Genomic DNA, 23,059 nt, shown 5'->3' on the forward strand with positions numbered 1-23,059 from the left:
ATCGGTCATTGACATTGGAGAGAAAGCCAGCTAGCCAGTCATAGGCAAATGTATTGCATATTATTTTCGCAAATATCTACAAACTACAAGGCTAGGACCAAGTAGAGGTTGTCAAAAAGGAAGCTTCAAGATCCTGATAACAGTAAGAAAGTCACACATTTTTGTTAGCCAACGTTAATGTAAGTTAACCAGTGTTCGCTGCAGCCAGCCAGCCAAAAGAAGCAGTGTGCAAATAACGTTAGGTGTAATTATGGCCGTTGGACAATATGCCTTATATTAGTGGTCATTGGCCAAAGGCTGTTCCTTCATATTTCTTCTGATCTAGCTAAATATATATATATATATATATATGTTGTAACTAAATGCATATCAGGTAAGCATATAGCAATTAGTGATGTTAGGCATAGCTAACTTTATCAGGGGTCCACCCTATGTTCCTTCAGCTCTATGTTCCCTGGGCCCAATGTTCCCTCAACCTATGTTCCCCCATTCACAGGGCCCAGGGAACAAAGTGCTGAGTGAACATAGACATGGTCCCCTTTATCATATCACATGATGTAATCTGAATTTCATACCTCCAGAACAATCACCACCATGCGTCGCAGAAGATCAGCTTGTAGTGTCAACTCTGACAGCAGTGAGATCGATATTGATCTCTTAGGTATGCGTTTTCACAGTTCACCTACCTACAAGCACTCAATAGCATCTGTTGCATGACTAAGAAATTGTCCTTTTCTCTGATATCCTACCTATTTTTATCCCATAAAACATTAGGATACACTTATCAGTTTTCAAAGTTGTGTGTTGCAGCTGAGACAGAGTTGAGCAAACTCCAGAGACAGTTTCGCATCATGGAAGGAGACAGGCAGGCGTACCACGTAGAATCACAGGATCTCATTCGCAGACAGCTGTGAGGATATTTTCGTCTTAAAGACTGAAAACATAATTACTTAAGATTCAGTGTACCTCTAAAGTGGTCTTTTGCTATGTTTACCTGGACATTGAAACTATACTGTACGCCCATGACAACTTATTGTGGAACATGTGAACTCCGTTCTGCCACCTCTGGTCACTTGCCCCCCCCCCCCCCACCCCCGAGTCCCTGCCCATCTTCCGAAAACATCTGAGAACCTACTTCTTCAAAGAGTCTCTTAAAGTCCTACTCCAGTCTCCTTTTCACCTCATTTATCACCTGATTTTCTTAGCAAAAGGCACATCTTAATAGGGGGTCCAGGTAGCATCATGAAATTAGGATTTTTGTTTTGTTCTCTATTGCTAGAGGGGGAGGCCGATGACATCAGAGAGCGCCATAAGACCAACTCCTTGAATGGCCTACTCCTTGAAGTTTGCAGTTGTGTCTGAAAAAACATTATTTGCTCAAAATAATACTATTTTATCCTTACGTGTGTGTTCATTACTGTATTTATTTTTCAAAAGGAAAAGTTCAAAAAGAGCTGGAATACCCTCCTCCAATTTGTTTTAATTACAGTGCCTTGCGAAAGTATTCGGCCCCCTTGAACTTTGCGACCTTTTGCCACATTTCAGGCTTCAAACATAAAGATATAAAACTGTATTTTTTTGTGAAGAATCAACAACAAGTGGGACACAATCATGAAGTGGAACAACATTTATTGGATATTTCAAACTTTTTTAACAAATCAAAAACTGAAAAATTGGGCGTGCAAAATTATTCAGCCCCCTTAAGTTAATACTTTGTAGCGCCACCTTTTGCTGCGATTACAGCTGTAAGTCGCTTGGGGTATGTCTCTATCAGTTTTGCACATCGAGAGACTGAATTTTTTTTGCCATTCCTCCTTGCAAAACAGCTCGAGCTCAGTGAGGTTGGATGGAGAGCATTTGTGAACAGCAGTTTTCAGTTCTTTCCACAGATTCTCGATTGGATTCAGGTCTGGACTTTGACTTGGCCATTCTAACACCTGGATATGTTTATTTTTGAACCATTCCATTGTAGATTTTGCTTTATGTTTTGGATCATTGTCTTGTTGGAAGACAAATCCCCGTCCCAGTCTCAGGTCTTTTGCAGACTCCATCAGGTTTTCTTCCAGAATGGTCCTGTATTTGGCTCCATCCATCTTCCCATCAATTTTAACCATCTTTCCTGTCCCTGCTGAAGAAAAGCAGGCCCAAACCATGATGCTGCCACCACCATGTTTGACAGTGGGGATGGTGTGTTCAGGGTGATGAGATGTGTTGCTTTTACGCCAAACATAACGTTTTGCATTGTTGCCAAAAAGTTCAATTTTGGTTTCATCTGACCAGAGCACCTTCTTCCACATGTTTGGTGTGTCTCCCAGGTGGCTTGTGGCAAACTTTAAACAACACTTTTATGGATATCTTTAAGAAATGGCTTTCTTCTTGCCACTCTTCCATAAAGGCCAGATTTGTGCAATATACGACTGATTGTTGTCCTATGGACAGAGTCTCCCACCTCAGCTGTAGATCTCTGCAGTTCATCCAGAGTGATCATGGGCCTCTTGGCTGCATCTCTGATCAGTCTTCTCCTTGTATGAGCTGAAAGTTTAGAGGGACGGCCAGGTCTTGGTAGATTTGCAGTGGTCTGATACTCCTTCCATTTCAATATTATCGCTTGCACAGTGCTCCTTGGGATGTTTAAAGCTTGGGGAATCTTTTTGTATCCAAATCCGGCTTTAAACTTCTTCACAGCAGTATCTCGGACCTGCCTGGTGTGTTCCTTGTTCTTCATGATGTTCTCTGCGCTTTTAACGGACCTCTGAGACTATCACAGTGCAGGTGCATTTATACGGAGACTTGATTACACACAGGTGGATTATATTTATCATCATTAGTCATTTAGGTCAACATTGGATCATTCAGAGATCCTCACTGAACTTCTGGAGAGAGTTTGCTGCACTGAAAGTAAAGGGGCTGAATAACTTTGCACGCCCAATTGTTCAGTTTTTGATTTGTTAAAAAAGTTTGAAATATCCAATAAATGTCGTTCCACTTCATGATTGTGTCCCACTTGTTGTTGATTCTTCACAAAAAAATACAGTTTTATATCTTTATGTTTGAAGCCTGAAATGTGGCAAAAGGTCGCAAAGTTCAAGGGGGCCGAATACTTTCGCAAGGCATTGTAAATGACACCCTTGCTTTTCGTGAAGTAACACTATTTTTTCCTACTAGCACTGACTTTGCTGAAGGCTACTTTGAGGAAAAATGTATTTACTATGACTGAGATATGTGGTTTTCTCACCAAGCTTCCTTAAGATTAACACACTAACTGTAAGTCACTCTGGATAAGAGCGTCTGCTAAATGACTAAAATGTAAATGCAAAATGTAATAAAAAGGAGTTTAGTTGGAGAAATGTAGCCAGCCCAACCATTGTCAATTGAACTGGCCTAATTGCTAACAAAAGGTTTTTAAAACCTTATGATTAAGTGTAGTACAGTGTTCCTCCATATCAGGACTAACGCTGTCTCTAGTAAGAGCACTAAGTCCAGTATGACACAAGCACATGGCTTCTTCCTTTGACACTGAAATGATGCATGTCTGTTACCCAACCAGGAGAGAGATCCAAAGGCTCCATGGTGAACGCGAGGAACTTCTCCGTAGCCTGCGTGTCTCAGAGAGTCCATTTCGATGCTCGGATGACGCAGACGCCACGCAAAATCTGAGCAGCATGCTGGTGTACCGCGACAGGGTGGTGGAGCAGCTCGATTCTGAACAAGGGAAAATGGCTTATCTGAGACAGGAGGTGTTTGTATTGACGATTGCTTTGTTACAAACATCCTAGATGTGAATTGCCCAGATAATCAGGAATTCGTGATAGTTTAACCTCATCCTACACATGCTAGAAACTGACTTTACCCCCAAACCTGCAGGTGTAGCAGATGGGAATCTGGGAAACTCTTTCATCAGCCTGAAGTGTCGCCCCTGGCCCTGTTTAAGAATGCTTTTTTCAATAGCGCAATGGGTTTAGGAGGGTGGTCACGTGTTTGGGAGGTTGTGAGTTTGAGAGCTGAATGAGAGGAGAAGCAGTACTCACTAAGCAAGAAGCGTGACATCCTTTACAATGGTGCTGTGACCCAGATCTGCAGCTGCACTCAGCTCAACCGCTGGGATTGCTGTGGAGTGAGTTTGGAGGGTGAATGTAGCAGATGAGGACCTGTGAAACTCATTCCTCAGCCTGCAGTGTCGCCCATAGCTCTGTTGAATAAGGCATTTTTTCAAAAGCGCAGAGTTCCTAAATTTGAGTCTTGGTATCAGCTGAATTAGGTAGAAGCGCTAAGCAAACAGCATGAAGTCCTTTACACAGGCCTATATCTTTTTCTAATTTATTTTATTTTAGTCAGCTCCAATTGACAATGTTTTATTCTTGCTCAAATACCTAGTGCTATTCCTTAGGTAACCAGATTTATTCGCTTATCTGCTTTTATCTGCTTCTTCTGTGGTAGATTTTGACTTGGGAGAGTAAGCTGGCTGGCCAGAGGAGAGGGAGCACCACATGCCACAGTCAGAAGTCGGAGGCAAACCAGACACAGAAGAACAGCCTCATCCTGGAGAACAAACTGGACAGGGTTAGCAGTAGCCTGAGTGTCAGTCTGTTTCTGCACTCTTGTCAACTCCTTATGGAATTGTCATGGTGTTGACATGTCACCCATGTCTTTGCACCAGGGTCGTGTTCGCTTCAACAAGCTTTTGGCCAAGAACGGGCAGCTGAGAGAGGAGCTGAAGATCTTGCACGTGGAGAGGAAGCAGTTCCTCCACCTCTACTGCAGGATGGAGAGGGTAGGGCTCACAGCACCATAGAAATCAAATTACTAGAATGGGTAATGAATTGAGATGCACCCAACTCACTGAGCAATGTTGTGTTCCTGTTTGTCATTCAGGAGCTGCAGGAGATTCGCAAGGACATCCGAGACATGATGGCTCAGTCCACTGCTGCTTTTGAGGCCAGGTAATACATACAGCTTTTTTTGTGTTGATGTGTTTTTGAGTACAGAAAAGTTATTTGGTCTGCATTGTAGAAAACAGACTAAAACAGGGAGGGACTACCTGAACTTTTTTTTTTACGATGGTGTGCCATCATGAATATGATCCTTCAGAGTGGAGGCTCGGTGCAAACGGATGCTGCTGAAGGAGAAAAAGGTGAAGGATATGACCCAGTATGGCACGGAGGTGAGCGAGCTGCAGCGGGTCATCTCCCACGACCACCGCCTAAAGACCTTCATGAGCATCAAGGGCAACGAGTGCAGCAGCCAGGAGGAGGGCCAGGACCTGAGCCGCAGACAGGGTCATAGATGAGATACTTATTATAAGCCTTGTTATAAAGACATTATAAAGGCTTATACATGCTTATGACAAGTGACAGAGCATTAAACCTGTATGCTTTAATTCACACAACAATTACAAAATGACAAATTACTAAATCAAATACACAGCGCCATGGCTTTTCAGCAGACCGATTATTTTATTTAATAGCCAAATGCAACGCAGAATAAGCAATAGTTGAGTAGTTCTGATTTGGGGCACTGAGTTGATGGTGTACTGCTTTATGTAAGTCTGACTTATATCTGTCTGATTCTGACCTCTAACCTCTGTCTTTAGTTGAGGAGAGGCAGCGCAGGAGACAGGGACTGGACACTCAGGGAGGGACTTTTGGGACTCTCGATTCCTTGCAGGAGACCTTCCACAAGATCCACTGTGTCACAGGGGAGGAGGACCTGCACAAGCTGGTGGGGACCTTCATTCAGAGTGAGTCACAAAGCATTGTCTCCTCAGCAAAGGGGCACCTCTTAACTTCAAAATAATCGCATTTACTACTTTATTATGGAAATATGATAAGGAAATATGCCGTCCTCATATTTTAGGCCCTCTAGAGTATGCTCCTTAACTCTCAAACTACCAACATATTTTACATACATGGATTATTACCTAGAACATTTAATGTGCAGAATTTTTCAAAAGTATAATCCACATTAGTAATAAAAGGCAAATTTACAACCATTTGATTGTAGTATCATTTCGTTTTTTAGAATTTTGAAGTACATATTAACATTGCCATATTTATGTTTGTAAAAACCAACATTTGAAAGAGCCTATACTTAATGTTATTGACAAAAAGTGAATGATCCGGAGAGATGGCTTAGTTTTCTTTATTTACTTACCCCCCAGCCAACATTAGAATTGCTGCTTGTGTAACAATGGGAGTGGTAGGGCCTATGGCAGAATGCTTCAAAAAGCAAGCGAAACCCTCAAATTCACTTCCAACCAAATGTTATAGCAACCAAAATACCATAACAAGTTGCAAATATAGAATATTGGACGGTATTATATGAATGCTTGTATTTATATAACATTTTCCAGGAGGGTATTGTATGAATTCTGGTATTTCTATAACATTTTCCATAAAAACAAATTTTTCGAAGAATACACACCAATACGCGGCAGGTAGCCTAGCGGTTAAGAGCGTTGGGCTAGTAACTGAAAGTTCTCTGGTTCGAATCCCTGCAGCCAACTAGGTGGAAAATCTGTCGATGTGCCCTTGAGCAAGGCACTTAACCCCAATTGCTATGGGGTTAAGTTTAATAAATGTAATACAGCACTGTGCAAATTCAGAAGGTTGCTGGTTTCTGTAATTACAGTTCTACCAAGTATTCATAGCACTGACAGACTTCTATGAGCTGTTTTGACTGCAACTAAGCATATAACTAATTTAGATTTTGTACACGGTCATACCTAGTAGTTATAAGCGAGTACATAATGTGATCTGTTTATCCGGTCAAGATCGCTCCACCCTCTGAGGATATGTATGACTTGATATTATGAACAAGTTGATTGACAAATTTGAAAAATGTAATGAACCACCTTTAGGCTACGATAAAAAAAATATATCCCAGTTGGTAGTTTGAGGGTTGAACAAGGTCTGTGTTGACACAAGAGGCCATCTAAGATCTATTCTGTTATATTTGTAACTGTGAAAAATACCTTTTGTGTTTCTGCATCCTACAGTTGAAGACAAGAACTTTGCTTTGCTAAACTTTGTTAACGAACAGAACAACAAAGCCGAGACCTTGAAGGACGAAATCAACCAGGTCTGTATGAAATTGAAACTACATGCATGTCTACCTTTGAAATAAGTAATTTCTTTGGATGTTGTGCTTTAATGCACACATTAAACTATAGGGCACCTTCCTTTCTATTTGGATACTTTGTTAAATGTAGCCAACTAATTGGAGGGGTGTGTGCATGTGTGAGTTCTACGTGTGTGTATTATTGTGCATTCATGTGTCCATTAGGTGCCTCTTCTACTTTTGTGTTCAACCTGATCTCAGAGCATTTCATATTATTCTATTTTAGTATGATATGTTACGTTTCGTATAGTATGTATTAATTTATGAATGTCCATCACCCATTTTGTATGATACATTATGAATTACAATTTGTAAAATGTTTACGAATTAGCAAAACTTACAATATCTTACAAATTTGCAAAACGTATGATATGTTACAAATTCTAGCGAAGTGGGGAGCGTTAGCTAGCTGGCTAGGGGTTAAGTTTAGGAGTTAGCTAAAAGGGTTAGGGGAAGGGTTAGCTAACATGCTAAGTAGTTGAAAAGTTGCTAAATAGCTAAAATGCTAAAGTTGACCGTGATGAGATTGTCCGTTATGTGCCTACCCATCCACCCCGACCAACCACCATAGTTTCGTTTTTGCCTTAACTACCTGTCTTATGTAACCATACCAAACGTAACATATCATACTAATTTGAGTGTTCCAGATTTACATTTACTATGTTACATCTAGTCTATGAGACCAGGCAGTTGTGTTTTGGTGTGTGTGTGTCACAGATCCGCTGTGAGATGGAGGTGGTTTCCAGAGAGGAGCGCAGACAGCATGAGGAGCGCAGGGTCGTGCTTCGGGGGGTCAGTGTGCAGCAGCAGGCCACAGAGCAGCAGATGGGGGGCTACCAGCAACGCATCACCTCAGTGGGCATGATCCTCAACCAGCTGAAGACAGGTATGGATGGGAAAGAATGGTTTGTTTTGTTTCAGCCCAGTACTATCTACATCTTACGGCTATGACTTCCCTTCCTGTGGAGGCCTTAATAAGCTACTTACTATGACTGTTGGTAATTATACTACTATAACTAATATAACTATTACTACTAACTTACTATTTTCTTCAAATTCAACTAACTCAAGTTAGTGGTGGGCTGTAACAAAATGTGCACCTCCTGGTGGTCTTGTCTCTCATTGCAGTGAAGAGACTCACCGAGTGACAGTTTCTTTCTGCTTCTTTAGACAACCAGATTGAGAAGAACCATAAATTCTTCTTGTGTGTTTCCGTGCACCAGGAATAGACCGTGTGTGCCACAACATAGACTGTGACCGGTCAGTGATCGAAGACAAGTTAGGCTCCTTGACCGGGATCCGGGACAGCACCATTATGACTTACCTGGGATTGGTGGAGCGCAGGACCAACGAGCTGCTGACTTTGCAGTCTTTCCTCAGCTCCAAGGTCATTTCAATGTCACAAGGTTATTTAAAATGCATCCATCCCTCCTTCATTACTTCTCTGGATTGAAAATGGATCCGATAGGACTGGATTGATGAAAGCTATTGTAATGTAGTGGAAACCTACTACTACTATCAAATTGTGTCAGATCAGGGATAGGCTACATCAGTGGAGGGAGGGTGGAAGTATGGATTTTAGAAGTGAACAGAGCCTCAGTGAAGTGTTGCCCTTGAAACATTTTATGTTGTTCTCTGTCTCCGCTCCAGGACCTTGATAAAGATTACAATCCTAGAATGGTTGCCAGGCACCTCCTAGGACAAAGTCCACCACTGCCTAGGCAAAACAAAACGGTTGAGCCTCCCACTTCTGGGTATGTCTGTGTGTGTGTGTGTGTGTTCAATATAGAAGCTGCTACATCTAATGCCGGAAAGGGATGCCAATGAACAGTGGCAAGTTTGTTTCCAATCCTGTAACAATAACCTGTAAAATACATGTGGTTCTGTTTCTGAAATATATCCCTGACGATGCAGTTATATCCACTTTGCAGCTCATGTTTTTTTGTTTTACCTGTGCTGCAGAAACTTTTTAACCAGCCCAACTGTATTCACAACCTTGCCGGAGGACAAACTAGTGTGCTATTCCAGGGCATAGTGTGCTATTTTAAGAGCCTATTTTAGGAGTAGGACCTACATTTTCATTTTTTCTCACGTTCATAAGGAAATAGTAAGTGAATGCAATACTTGGAAGTGTGTTAACCATAGAAATGTAACTTGTAGTTGAACTTTATGGTGGTAATGTAAGACTACTACTATTTTAGGGATGACAATGACCCAGAGGAGTCCCTGCTAACAGACCAGGTGAAGCCCCTCTCCAAGGACGAGCTGCTCCCGCTGGTAATGACGAGGGTGAGGCTTTCCCTTCAATCAACATGGACCACCACAACCATATAGCCGGAGATGGCCTACCTGACTCTAGTTTAACCCTCAATTGGTAGCAAAATAGTGTCCACAATTCAGAAATATCATCCATACCTGATCATTGTTATTGTAATACTATGAGTTGATAACATTCTGAATTTCCTACCGCACACATAACAAAATACGGTCTCATTGGGTTGTTTTCTGCCAGATGCAGAGGAAGGCAAGGATCGTCCGACCAGAGGTCCGAAAATCAGCCTCCAAACTCAGCGTTGTGGCCAGCAGAATCTACCATGGCTCCCTAGGACTCTGAACTCATCATCGCTTTATGAATATTGATTGGACACACACAAGGAAATAGTTTATTGACCTCCTCCCTGGTAGATAGACAGACCTCATCCTTGGTACCTTGACCTAGTCCCATGTAATCTGACCTCATCCCTGGTAGTCTGACCTCGTCCCTGGTAGCTGCAGACTGGGGGACCGCAGGAGGCCCACTCCTGTGGAAAGCATTATCACAGCCCTGATTTCATGAGCCATTCATAATCTGTTACGTTTATAATGCCTCATTAGTTGCATAATTGAGTTTAAAATAATTGAAGTATTCATTATTTGTTCATCAAATAAAATATTCGGTGGTGTAAGCTTTTAAAGATTCAGAATAAATGTCAGCCTCGGATAAGACATTTTATTTTTACTGTGGCGTGCAACATGTTTCAACATGCCAATAAATCAGCACAATCGTCTTTTTCGGTTATCCAAATTGGCAGCGTCTTGGAGCAAGAATTGGTATAATCTATACCGTGCTAATGACGATACAAAAGAAGAGTAACGTAGAGCAAAGTACAATACGGCAAAGGAGGCATTTATGGTAAGTGCATGGGGTGTATTTATAGATGTTTGCTTAGATAGGCTACATGTGTGTAATTTCAAAAGCATCTTCGAGGGGGCCTTGATTCCAGTTTCATACAAGATATTAGAACACACAACATTTTAGAAAACTGGCAAAATATATGATTCTTTGAAAATCAGCTTCTCACATAAAAACAGTTGCTGACATGACAAACAGTACATACATCACATTTTGTTAAGAAAATCATTTTCATGGAATGTGCACATGAAACAATCCTTGAGAATTAAACAATCTCAACACTAGGCCTAGATAAAAACTGACATACAGTAAAATGAAATATCCATTAACTATCCAGTTAATCATTTTCATGTGCTGCCTGAGTGAGCTCTGTCATAATTATTAGAGTTGAATCATTAATGTTGATGATCAAAAATGATGATTATGTCCCTTTCACGTCACCGTTCATGTAGACATCTAGTCCTGGTCAGTCCCACAGAACACCACCTTGCTCTCCAGTCGAGACCGCTCAGCCTCAAACACCAGCTTGTGGCTCAGTAGAGTCTCCTCTGGTCCGGAACGGATAAAAGATGCATCTCCACTCTACGCGACACACACACACACGCAAACACGAGTCACATTTTTTTCCATCCACATGAGTGTAATGTAAGGTTTATTTATTTCACCATTATTTAACCAGGTAGGCTAGTTGAGAACAAATTCTAATTTACAAATGCGACCTGGCCAAGATAAAGCAAAGCAGTGTGACACAGACAACACAGAGTTACACATGGAATAAACAATAAGCAAGCCAATAACACAATAAACAAGTCAATGACACAGTAGGAAAAAAAGAAAGTCTATATACAGTGTGTGCAAAAGGCATGAGGAGGTAGGCAATAAATAGGCCATAGGAGCGAATAATTACAATTTAGCAGATTAACACTGGAGTGACAAATGAGCAGATGAGGATGTGCAAGTAGAGATACTGGTGTGCAAAAGAGCAGAAAAGTAAATAAAAACAGTATGGGGATGGGGTAGATAGATTGATTGGGCTATTTACAGATGGACTATGTACAGCTGCAGCGATTGGTTAGCTGCTCAGATAGCTGATGTTTAAAGTCGGTGAGGGAAATAAGTCTCCAACTTCAGCGATTTTTGCAATTCGTTCCCGTCACTGGCAGCAGAGAACTGGAAGCAAAGGCGTCCAAATGAGGTGTTGGCTTTGAGGATGGTCAGTGAGATATACCTGGAATGTATATGGAACGTGTGCTACGGGTGGGTGTTGTTATCATGACCAGTGAACTGAGATAAGGCGGAGCTTTACCTAGCATAGACTTATAGATGACCTGGAGCCAGTGGTTCTGACGATGAATATGTAGCGAGGACCAGCCGACTAGAGCATACAGGTCGCAGTGGTGGGTGGTATAAGGTGATTTGGTAACAAAATGGATGGCACTGTGATAGACTGCATCCAGTTTGCTGAGTAGAGTATTGGAAGCTATTTTGTAGATGACGTCGCCGAATTCGAGGATCGGTAGGTTAGTTAGTTTTACTAGGGTAAGTTTGGCGGCGTGAGTGAAGGAGGCTTTGTTGCGAAATAGAAAGCCGATTCTAGATTTGATTTTGGATTGGAGATGTTTAATATGAGTCTGGAAGGAGAGTTTACAGTCTAACCAGACACCTAGGTATTTATAGTTGTCCACATATTCTAGGTCGGAACCGTCCAGGGTGGTGATGCTAGTCGGGTGGGCGGGTGCGGGCAGCGAACGGTTGAAAAAGCATGCATTTGGTTTTACTAACGTTTACGAGCAGTTAGAGGCCACGGAAGGAGTGTTGTATGGCATTGAAGCTCGTTAGGAGTTAGTTAGCACAGTGTCTAAGGAAGGGCCAGAAGTATACAGAATGGTGTCGTTTACATCGAGGTGGATCAGGGAATCGCCCACAGCAAGAGCTACATCATTGATATATTTTCAGAGAAAAATAGTCGGCCTGAGATTTTAACCCTGTGGTAACCCCATAAAGACTGCCAGAGGTCCGGACAACATGCCCTTCGATTTGACACACTGAACTCTGTCTGCAAAGTAGAACCAGGTGAGGCAGTCATTAGAAAAACCAAGGCTATGGAGTCTGCCGATAAGAATACGGTGATTGACAGAGTCGAAAGCCTTGGCCAGGTCAATGAAGACGGCTGCACAGTACAGTCTTTTATCGATGGCGGTTATGATATCGTTCAGTACCTTGAGCGTGGCTGAGGTGCACCAGTGACAGGCTCGGAAACCAGATTGCACAGCAGAGAAGGTACGGTGGGATTCGAAATTGTCAGTGATCTGTTTATTAACTTGGCTTTCAAAGACTTTAGATAGGCAGGGCAGGATGGATATAGGTCTGCAACAGTTTGGGTCTAGGGTGTCACCCCCTTTGAAGAGGGGGATGACCGCAGCAGCTTTCCATCTTTAGGGATCTCAGATGATACGAAAGAGAGGTTGAACAGGCTGGTAATAGAGGAAGAAGGCATGGCCAGCCGTTGAGAAATGCTTATTGAAATGTTAAATTATCATGGATTTATCGGTGGTGACTGTGTTACCTAGCATCAGTTCAGTGGGCAGCTGGGAGGAGGTGGTCTTGTTCTCCATGGACTTTACAGTGTCCCAAAACTTTTTGGAGTTAGAGCTGCAGGATGCACATTTCTGCTTCAAAAAGCTAGCCTTTTCTTTCCTGACTGACTGCGTGTATTGGTTCCTGACTTCCCTGAACAGTTGCATATCGCGGGGACTATTCGATGCTATTGCAGTTGTTTTTGTGCTGGTCAAGGGCAGTCAAGTCTGGAGTGAACCAAGGGCTATAACTGTTCTTAGTTCTGCATTTTTTGAACGGGGCATGCTTATCTAAGATGGTGAGGAATTTACTTTTAAAGAATGGCCAGGCATCCTGACTGACGGGATGAGGTCAATATCCTTCCAGTGATGATGGGTGGTCGTTTGACCGCGGACCCATAGTGGATACAGGCAATGAGGCAGTGATTGCTGAGATCCTGATTGAAAACAGCGGAGGTGTATTTGGAGGGAAAGTTGGTCAGGATAATGTCTATGAGGGTGCCCATGTTTACAGATTTAGGGTTGTACCTGGTGGGTTCCTTGATGATTTGTGTGAGATTGAGGGCATCTAGCTTAGATTGTAGGACTGCCGGGGTGTTAAGCATATCCTATGAGTGATACTGCAAAAGGTGTCATGACTGTTTTTTTAAAGGTGTTATGAATGCCTTTTGTATACCCCTTTCAGGTAGAGTTAGGCTAAGAGTTTTTACAGTACCATTCTGTGATTTTATTGAACCAGGTACTGCAACAGTGTAAATTTCACAATGGGGTTTGATTGAATCCAAACAACGATCTAGATAACTCAAATAACATTTTGTTCCACGACGTTCCACGACATCAATGTATGATTAACACAAGCCTAAGTCAAAGCGCAGATCTCAAGTTTAAAAAAAATTGTCCCTCAATGTTGACATTCACACAGGCTCCCAGCACTCACCGCCACAGCAGAGATGAAGGCTTCCACCAGTTGGTAGTCCGCCCCGCCGTGCCCTCCCATGCCAAAGGCCCCTGGGGCGCAAGTCTCTGCTGTGTGCTTGGTGGCCCTCCCTGTGAGGAAGTCAAACACTCGAATCTCATGTCCGTCACACGACAGCTCCCCCTATAGGAACAAAGCAATCATTACATGATAAGAAAATGTTTGCAGGTTATCTTTATGTACTAAAATCAGACAGTAGCCAGATACATCCAGCTCTAGCTTTACTGCTCCTACAAATACAGATTATTATTCATAAGGATAAATATTCCCGGACAGAGAGATACCAAAGTTCATAAACTATGACACCGAAATTCAGGTCAATAAACTATTTCAGTTAGATTATGAATATTGATGGGACACACTCTCTTTCTATTCAATCCATATCCGTATCTTAGTATCATATCACATTAATTTCAATCACACAAGTGGCATATTAATGATCAACAATGAATTATTCATAATGATTTAACCTGATGTTGGATTATTCAAGATTGTGTCTGGACTGGAGTGCTACAGTACCTTGCTGCCATAGATGGTGGTCCTCCGCTTACATATCTCCTCTGTAAATGCCACCATGGAAAAAGCAGCTGTAAGACCCCCTTCAAACTCCATGTTCACCACCTGTACACACAGGTACAACAAGGTGAGAGAAGAGAGATAAAGAGAGGAGCTGTGTCGACTTGAGCCAATATCAAATCCAAGTCAAATTGTATTTGTCACATACATGTGTTTAGCAGATGTTATTGCGGGTGTAGTGAAATGCTTGTATTATTATTTCTGACCGAAGCATAAACTTAATTTAAATACAACAAAAGTATGCAGGACTTAATTTACAATTCTGTAACCACTCTTCTGACACTTGGAATAGTCTGTTACGAAAGAGACACTTGTTCTAAAGGAGATATCCTGTTAAAATAAAGGTGAAATACTGAGTAATAAATAATAAATAAATAATTCATAATAAGTGTAGCTGTATAAATGTAGGATAACCCTTTTTTTCTAAGCATGGTTTCTCTGCGCTAGCGGCTAGCCAGATGGTGGTCAGTCTTACCTGGTTGGTGCAGACGTCGTTGTCACACTGGTAGACACAGCGGCCGTACGGCCCTGATTTCAGAGCCTCGGTCACAGACTCAATGTCTGGGAGAGAGCTGGAACATATCACAGACACAGGCCAGCCCACACAGCCCTGAGAGACACACACAGGCCGGGTTACTGTAAAGTGCTTTTTGATAACTGCTGATGTAAAAAAAAAAGGGCTTTATAATTACATTTGATTGATTGACACAGATTTAGATACACACACACACACACACACGGCCATTTTCTATGAGCCTTCTAATTTACACTGCTTGCCCTGAATAATAATTGCCCCTCGTGGGACAAATCAAATGTAATTGACATGAATGGAAAAACCTGTTTGACTCTGTCCAGGTAGATCTTGCGTGCAGAATATGGGCAAGATTCCTCTACAGGGCAGTCTAGGCAGCGGTCTGCAGCACCTGGTGGCTGGAGGAAAAACTCTTTAGCACTGAATCACCTTGGACTATTTTCGGGTGGGTTTACCGAAAGCGTCGTAGCACTCACATCATCTACAGCAAATCCATTGTAGGCAATGGATCGAAAGATGATCTTAGTGCTACAAAGCTTTTCGGAAACTCACCATTATACTATGTAGGACAAAATGGAAGCTCATTGTGGACTTATGTCCCAAAGGGGCCAAAGAGGATTGAGTACCTTTGACAGAAATCAAAAGCGATCTAAAAACAAACATTAATACAACGAGTGATAATATCACACAATAAGTACAGTATGATTAGAAGGTAACTCAAAAGTGGAAATCAAATGTAAAAGCATGGACATCAGCTGCTTCGGGAGAGGTGGATGTAAGGCAGGAAACTGGGGTTGTGGTTGTGGGAGTGTGATGCAATGCTTTGTCAGCTATGTTTTCCCAGACAAAGAATCACCAGGAGTTAGTTACAGTCAGTTCTCAGGCTTATGGGGCAGCATCTGTTCTCCCACCGTAGCGCCTGTGGTGTGCTGTTATTCTAACACAGTGACTCTGTGTAAAGGTTGTATCGGCTGTTGCTGTAATGTTTTCCTTAACGATCCATATTTTCCCTAGTTTGGGTCCAAATAGTTGTGAAATCAGTGGTTCCAGTATATTAAAAACTAAACAATATATTTGAGATGGTATGGGAAGTATTTGAGATGGTATGGTATTATATAGTATTTGAGATGGTATGGGAATGTGGATGCTAATATGTTGAAGTAACACATTCATTCATGTGTATGTAACTATGGTTGTCATCACTCCAGGGCCTGTATTATTGTTCAATGGCATGACAAACCCATTTTTTAAAAACTATTTAGAGTTCAATCAGTGTCCAAAACAGACAAACATAGTTGTACCACTTCCTTTCTGATTACAGTGCATTCGAAATATTCAGACCCCTTTACTTTTTCCACATTTTGTTACGTTACAGCCTCATTCTAAAATGTATTAAATTATTATCTTTCCCTCATCAATCTACACACAATACCCTGTAATGACAAAGCGAACAGGTTTTTAGATCTTTTTGCAAATAAAAACAATTGAAAAAATACCTTATTTACATAAGTATTCAGTCCCTTTGCTGTGAGACTTAAAATTGAGCTCAGGAGCATCCTGTTTCCATTGATCATCCTTGAGATGTTTCTACAATTTGTTTGGAGTCCACCTGTGGTAAATTCAATTGATTGGACATGATTTGGAAAGGCTCACACCTGTTTATATAAGGTCCCACAAACCAAGCCATGAGGTCGACAGAATTGTCCGTAGAGCCCCGAGACAAGATTGTGTCGTTTGGAACCAACTCTTCCAAGACCTGGCCACCTGGCCAAACTGAGCAATCGGGGGAGAAGGTCTGATGAAACCAAGATTGAACTCTTTGGCCAGAAGGCCAAGCATCACGTCTGGAGGAAACCGCTCATCACCTGGCCAATACCATCCCTATGGTGAAGCATGGTGGTGGCAGCATCATGCTGTGGGGATGTTTTTCAGTGGCAGGGACTGGGAGACCAGTCAGGACCGAGGGAAAGATGAACGGAGCAAAGTACAGAGAGATCCTTGATGAAGTCCTGATAGCTTTGGAGCAGGTTCTCAGACTGGGGCGAAGGTTCACCTTCCAACAGGATAACGACTCTAAGCACACAGCTAAGATAATGCAGGAGTGGCTTCGGGACAAATGTCTGAATGTCCTTGAGTGGCCTAGCCAGAGCCCGGACTTGAACCTGATCTAATATCTCCGGAGACAACTGAAAATAGCTGTGCAGCAACGCTCCCCATCCAACCTGACAGAGCTTGAGAGGATCTGCAGAGAAAAATGGGAGAAACTCCCCAAATACTGGTGTGCCAAGCTTGTAGCGTCATACCCGTGAAGACTTGAGGCTGTAATTGCTGCCAAAGGTCTAAAAACCTGTTTTTGCTTTGTCATTATGGGCTATTATGTGTAGATTGATTAGGGGAAAAATGATTTATTCCATTTTTAGAATAAGGCTGTAATGTAACAAAATGTGAAACAAAGTGAAGGAGTTCAATACTTTCCAAATGTATATGAGAAGACCACACACCCTTTTCTCTTTGCGGAAGTGACTGAGAGATCCAAATGATGACACTTTCAAACACCTGTGAAGAACAAGCTTTTTTTAATAGGGCTGTCAGTTGATCAAAGAAATTAGTTGATTAACTTGTTATTTTATTTATATATTTTTTGAAACATTGCCTCTTTACCTTCGTCCTCCAGCCCAGTGATGTATCAAGTCAATGTCATGGCAGGATTTGGCCAGAAGTGCAAAAGAGCTCTCAGCCTCATTCCTCCAGTTCCCTCGAACAAAGGAGTGGGCAAAGTGAAAGAAACCCACCTAGAACAGGAGAAAGTAACCATGGAAATCTTTGCAGATACTTTAACCCATGCAGGCTGCACTGAGAGTGGAGTGGAGGTCACTATTCAAATGTACAATACTGTACGAAGACCTGGGTTCATATACTATTTGAAATCGTCCATAAATATAAGCGTTTGCTATAGCCTGTCTGGAGAGCCTAGTTGAGCGGGCTTTGCAGTTTTGCAACTATTATAGTAAGTGAAGTTTATTTATTTTTTCTGTTGGTTCCACTGTGCACGGCAAGATCACTCAAACACAAATACATTAAATACTATTAGTACTTTATAGTAATAGCACTTGAACCCAAGTCTGGCTATGCTCTATGTAAATTATGTAAAATTGACACAGTATTGTAAATACATCCCTACCGGTTCTAGGTGTTGAATATGGACCGGGTCTCCAATCGCTCCACTGTCCATCAGCACCTGTGGGGTCAATTCCAAAGCATTGGCAACACACTATATGGCAGCCCTTCTCAAGATTGATTTGACTGCTTCTATCCCGCGAGGAGCACCTTGTTACTAGGCATATTTTCGCTCGAGCTCTGATTGGGCATTAAATCCAATCACAGTAGCCATTGTCCTAATGATGCTGGGCTACGCAAAAAGCATAGATCTGTGCAAAACATACTGTGATATTTCAAATAAATGAATATACACTTACTTTTATCTTGTGAATGACAGGGTCATATCGGAGGACATGGCACACTGTTAGCATCACACCATTTTGAATGCAAGTTCTTACAATCTCTGTGCAGTCCTCAGCTGTTACCTAATACGAAAAAATATAAATTTGACACTGCGCGTACACACGCCCGCACGCCCACAAAAACAAACACGGACAGACACAGACACACTCTTTCTATATCTCTAGATATGATTGATCGTATAAACTATGTGTAATGGGCTGGTATAGGGTAGCTGAAATAATCTTGTCTTGATCAGACATCACAACAACATACATCGTATTTACAGGGGTTGGGGGAACACTCACAGCCATGGGCTTCTCCAGAAGAATATGGTAGCCTTTCTTTGCCAGTGCCACAGCGGGGTTCTTGGCAAGAAGACAAGAACACACACTCACTCAGAACTGCCATCATGGATTCTCAATATTAGCCTGCTGTAGCATCAATGGACAAAATACTAGACACTGAGCATCCTAAACTAGTTCTGTTGAAATGGTTGCTCAGATTCTGTGATATACCAAATTTGATTAATTGAGTAACAAGTATGCTCTACTACTATTACCTTATGTTGGCGGTCTGGAGTACAAATGAACACAGCATCAGCAAACTTCTCCCTTTGTACTATACCACGCCAATCTGGGAAAGAGGAATATAGGTAACATATGTCATAACACTTTTCATAACTGATTACAATGCATGCAAAATTATACTGGTTTGTACTTGACATTCAGAGACATAAGATGCCACGAGAGCTTATTGTTACGACATGCTTGTGATAATATGACACTGTTATGCCGTATAGTTCAAATTAAGTGCTACCAAATAATCAATCCAGCATATATCAAAAAGGAGAGGGAGAAAATGGGTGTGGACCGACAATTAAATATTTTTCACTCATACCAGCAAACACGTTGACATCTGCTATTCTGTGTTGCTTCTGAAGTTTCTCCCGTGCAAATTTCCTGGGGTCAGCCACTCCAATGACCTACAGTTCATTTGAGTTTTCATTGTTTCCATTATTATCATCATCATCATGACTTTTATGTAAAACCTTAGGCAAGACCGAATGGCTACTAATCAGTAGGACATTTAAATTCTGATGGAAAGAAGTGATGAATGATTTAGCCTAGCAGGGATGAAAGCCTATATCTCACTAAGATCAGATGGTCTACTAATTTAAGTCATTTCAGTCAATATTGACAAGATCAGATGTAGAGAGATGTTGGGGAGCCTTACTCGCATGCGTTGAGGCTGGAGGGAGGCAAAGTGTGAGTATGTCTCCCCACGGTTCCCAGCTCCCACCACAATGACATCCACAGGTGATGCCATCCTGTCTTTCTGGGCCCTGCTTCAAAATGACAAAGACATCAGTTCAAACCAGCCATGTTTTATTTATTGATGTATAGGATGTTTAATGCTATTGTTTTCGTTGACTGAACATCCTCTTAAGACTGACTGAGCTTTATGTAATAGATCATTTTCATGGTGAAAAAAATATTATAAAACAAATATTATTGTGCCAAGTTATATTTGAAGAATGACTAATTTCTTGTTTTCCTAGTTGAACTTATTTTATTTATTTTTACATTAATAATGTATTCGTTTAAACAAGGTTGTCACTAGGTTGTCACAAAGTCAAAATTGGCCATATTGTAAAAATTCATGCAAACAAATATGAGGTTTTTGGTCTTCATTCAAGGTTAGCAGTGTTGTTAAGGTAAGGTTTCAAATCTGATTTTAACATGCTGACTACACCGGTGCCCGGTGTTGATTGTGTCCATCCACAGCAGACGAGATCAGGACATGCAGGTTGAAATATCATAATGAACTCTGAACCAACTATATTCATTTGGAGACAGGTCGAAACACATGAAACATTCATGGACATTTAGCTAGCTAACTTGCTGTTGCTAGCTAATTTGTCATGGGATATAAACATTGGGTTGTTATTTTACCTGAAATGCGCAGGGTCCTTTTTTTCCTGGATCTTTGTAGAAATGTGACCCATTTTGAGTCACACAACATCGTGTTATCTAATCCGACAATTAATCCACAGATAAATGGGGAAATTTCGATAGTTTCTAGTAATCGACTTTATATGGCAGTTAGCAACCAACTTTAAGGTGCATTACCACCAACAACTGGACTGGAGTGTGGACCGCCAGCTTCCAATCACCTGCGTGGGTATATGCTCCTAAAAATCAATGAGATGGGAGAGGCTGGACTTGCAGTGCGTCAATCGTCAAAAATAGAACCAAGACCTATTTCGTAGGAGCTCGTTGACGCGCGCGAGCAGTTTGGATGAAATGATTGAATAACATGTATGTGTAAATTTATGTGTAAGAATGTAAGAAAATAAATTGTAGAAATAGGCGGGGTTTACCCATAATTATGACTGTGTTAACTAGTGACGATTTTTTAAAACAAAGCATGTACGTTGTTTCCCTTTGCTGACAAGATAAAGTGACTGTCACATGATCATATAAAAATCAGCAAGAGTAGGCTGAAGGTTAAACGGGGATGCAATATTTCAACAACAAAAACACAACGACCATTATTCACGCCAGAGTTTATCTTTGACCGTGTACAAAAAACGCGAAATTCAGATCTATAGTTTTTTTCTACAAACGTTTGCATACAATATTGGCTACAGTAGGCTACCTACCTTAACCGGCGGTGGTCTTCAGTGAATCCAAGATTCGGTGGATGCATCTGCGCACATTCTTCTGGGGAGGAACCAATAGTAGGATAAGACATGGTTATGCCAGACATTGAAATCGATGCACACGGAAGGCGTGAAAATACAATTTCGTAAGCTAATGCCACTGTTTGCTAGCACGATTATAGTGTACGAATTATCTTGATTTTTCGCTATTTGCCCATACACTGTTGTAAAAGGGTATTTTTGGTAGTTAATTTAACCCTTTCACTATAGCTAGCTAGCTAACTGAATTTTTTTTATTTTGTCTATTTTACCAAGCGAACTGCGGTGCAGCCAGCAACCAATATGAACGTTGATACTCCACAGCCAGTCATACCAGGGGGCTCTTCTTCAATTTCCTCGACATCCAGTAATTGCATCACTAACAACAATGCAGCAACTAATGTCAGCAGTATCCCCTCGGTTGCCATAAGTAATGGTAAGTATTTCCGCTCATTTTGAGGTTATAAACAGCTTTATGAGCTGGCTTTAGACACGGTTACACAACACATGAATGGTCTGCAATTTACTAGCTAAGCAAACTAGATCAAAAGTGACTCAGAACTGTTGAAATTCTTCAAGTACAGTATCCCACACATCATATAGCACTATACAGAACTTGAAACTCATCTTAGATCTAGCACGTTCATTGCTTGCTGCTTTGTGAAACAGTCCATAGCTTAGCCCAAAGCTGGACCTTGGCTATCAACATCTCAGCTACATTTAGGAAGATATTAAACCATGTCATTATGTTTTTTTTTTGTTTCAGCCCCAACCTCGGCTACCATGGCCACACCATCATCTGACACATCCGTGTCCAACGGTGTCTATGTTCCCAGTGGCATTGCCAACGGCGATGTGAAGCCTGTAATCTCCACCACACCACTGGCTGACTTTCTCATGCAATTGGAGGACTACACTCCTACAGTGAGTCATACCCCTTTTTAAAGTCGTAACATTAGTTCACGAGAAGACAAATGTAGATTACGTTTTTCGCATACCTAGGCTGATGATGACAGTCAATTTACTTGTATACATATTGCATATTTGTGTGAAGTAGTTTATATTTAGCATATAAATGTCCTTCCGGTATCAATTGTGGTGATGCTAGGGTACAAAATACCATACTAAAACACATCACAATGACTTCAGTCCAACCATTTGTTTGCCAGATCCCTGATGCAGTGACAGGCTACTATCTGAACCGGGCCGGCTTTGAGGCGTCTGATCCGCGAATGTAAGCCTCATCTTGTTTACCTCTTTACCTGCAAAGTGTCCTCTCCATCTATGAGCTTTTACACTAGTTATATCAACTAATTTCAGCGCCAAATGTAAACATTAAATATGCCCATCGTTTTCAGAATCCGTTTGGTCTCCCTAGCAGCTCAGAAATTCATCTCAGACATTGCTAACGATGCCCTGCAGCATTGTAAAATGAAGGGCACAGCCTCTGGGAGCTCCAGGAACAAGACAAAGGTTGGTGCATTTCTGATGGTATTGAAACATAACATAGGCTGTTTACATGAGTTGCACAGAATTATTCATGCACAAGTATGACTGTATTGTTGATTGGTTTCTCACTACGTCATCCCACCTCTTCTCTTCCAAAGCAGGACAAGAAGTACACATTGACCATGGAGGACCTCTCCCCTGCCCTGTCTGAGTATGGCATCAACGTAAAGAAACCGCATTACTTCACATAGGATATTGGCATATGCAGTCTGGCAGCTTCTGCTGTTTTTGCGCCTCATAAACCCATTATGATGGTTCTTTTAGGATGGCCATGGAATATTAATTGCAGTCACTCTTTTGTTCTGTTTTTTTTCTTCCAAGTAGAGCATGCTTTACTTTGTTTGAATTTGAGCTTGTAATATTTTATTGAGACAAATAAAACGTTCAGCAATTACTTATT

At 41.5% G+C, this 23,059-nt stretch overlaps 3 protein-coding genes across 9 annotated transcripts; 2 read left to right on the plus strand and 1 right to left on the minus strand.

Annotated features, from left to right (window-relative positions):
• The first annotated feature begins 594 nt into the window (after window positions 1-594).
• Window positions 595-10,084, plus strand: LOC110531181 (coiled-coil domain-containing protein 114). The gene is made up of 14 exons (XM_021614416.2): window positions 595-661; window positions 811-910; window positions 3,548-3,737; window positions 4,438-4,560; window positions 4,658-4,771; window positions 4,873-4,940; window positions 5,089-5,276; window positions 5,591-5,737; window positions 6,995-7,077; window positions 7,834-8,002; window positions 8,340-8,503; window positions 8,767-8,870; window positions 9,318-9,405; window positions 9,629-10,084. Exons 1-14 carry the CDS (start codon window positions 595-597, stop codon window positions 9,728-9,730), a joined length of 1,707 nt encoding a protein of 568 aa, XP_021470091.2. The 3' UTR covers window positions 9,731-10,084.
• Window positions 10,081-21,251, minus strand: zgc:154075 (Gfo/Idh/MocA family oxidoreductase). Of its 4 annotated transcripts, none has more exons than XM_021615808.2 (14): window positions 21,112-21,251; window positions 19,683-19,791; window positions 19,347-19,431; window positions 19,009-19,082; window positions 18,755-18,814; window positions 18,425-18,532; window positions 18,130-18,186; window positions 17,610-17,740; window positions 17,450-17,504; window positions 15,254-15,346; window positions 14,892-15,026; window positions 14,360-14,461; window positions 13,802-13,963; window positions 10,081-10,870 (listed from the first exon to the last, which is right to left on the minus strand). In XM_021615808.2, exons 1-14 carry the CDS (start codon window positions 21,216-21,218, stop codon window positions 10,745-10,747), a joined length of 1,404 nt encoding a protein of 467 aa, XP_021471483.2. In that variant the 5' UTR covers window positions 21,219-21,251; the 3' UTR covers window positions 10,081-10,744. The 4 variants fall into 4 exon arrangements, with proteins under 4 accessions (XP_021471483.2, XP_021471480.1, XP_021471482.1 ...); XM_021615805.2 differs by having other exon boundaries at window positions 19,683-19,794; XM_021615807.2 differs by lacking the exon at window positions 21,112-21,251 and adding an exon at window positions 20,402-20,794.
• taf10 (TAF10 RNA polymerase II, TATA box binding protein (TBP)-associated factor) lies at window positions 20,919-23,057 on the plus strand. Of its 4 annotated transcripts, none has more exons than XM_021614372.1 (6): window positions 20,919-21,257; window positions 21,427-21,586; window positions 21,917-22,074; window positions 22,320-22,384; window positions 22,509-22,623; window positions 22,758-23,057. In XM_021614372.1, exons 2-6 carry the CDS (start codon window positions 21,454-21,456, stop codon window positions 22,848-22,850), a joined length of 564 nt encoding a protein of 187 aa, XP_021470047.1. In that variant the 5' UTR covers window positions 20,919-21,257; window positions 21,427-21,453; the 3' UTR covers window positions 22,851-23,057.
• Window positions 23,058-23,059: the final 2 nt, after the last annotated feature.

The sequence above is a fragment of the Oncorhynchus mykiss genome, chromosome 9 (assembly GCF_013265735.2).
Source record: "Oncorhynchus mykiss isolate Arlee chromosome 9, USDA_OmykA_1.1, whole genome shotgun sequence".
Lineage (NCBI taxonomy): Eukaryota > Metazoa > Chordata > Actinopteri > Salmoniformes > Salmonidae > Oncorhynchus > Oncorhynchus mykiss.

Excerpts from the sequence above, each read along its gene's own strand:
- LOC110531181 (XM_021614416.2), top strand. The coding sequence starts at position 595 with ATGCGTCGCAGAAGATCAGCTTGTAGTGTCAACTCTGACAGCAGTGAG. Across the intron at positions 8,504-8,766 it reads AGTCTTTCCTCAGCTCCAAG|GACCTTGATAAAGATTACAA; the intron begins GTCATTTCAATG and ends TCTCCGCTCCAG. Across the intron at positions 8,871-9,317 it reads GTTGAGCCTCCCACTTCTGG|GGATGACAATGACCCAGAGG; the intron begins GTATGTCTGTGT and ends CTACTATTTTAG.
- taf10 (XM_021614372.1), top strand. The coding sequence starts at position 21,454 with ATGAACGTTGATACTCCACAGCCAGTCATACCAGGGGGCTCTTCTTCA. Across the intron at positions 21,587-21,916 it reads CTCGGTTGCCATAAGTAATG|CCCCAACCTCGGCTACCATG; the intron begins GTAAGTATTTCC and ends TTTTTGTTTCAG. Across the intron at positions 22,624-22,757 it reads GCTCCAGGAACAAGACAAAG|CAGGACAAGAAGTACACATT; the intron begins GTTGGTGCATTT and ends TCTCTTCCAAAG.
- zgc:154075 (XM_021615805.2), bottom strand. The coding sequence starts at position 21,218 with ATGTCTGGCATAACCATGTCTTATCCTACTATTGGTTCCTCCCCAGAA. Across the intron at positions 19,795-21,111 it reads GAAGACCACCGCCGGTTAAG|CAGGGCCCAGAAAGACAGGA; the intron begins GTAGGTAGCCTA and ends GTCATTTTGAAG. Across the intron at positions 19,432-19,682 it reads TCCAGCCTCAACGCATGCGA|GTCATTGGAGTGGCTGACCC; the intron begins GTAAGGCTCCCC and ends AATGAACTGTAG.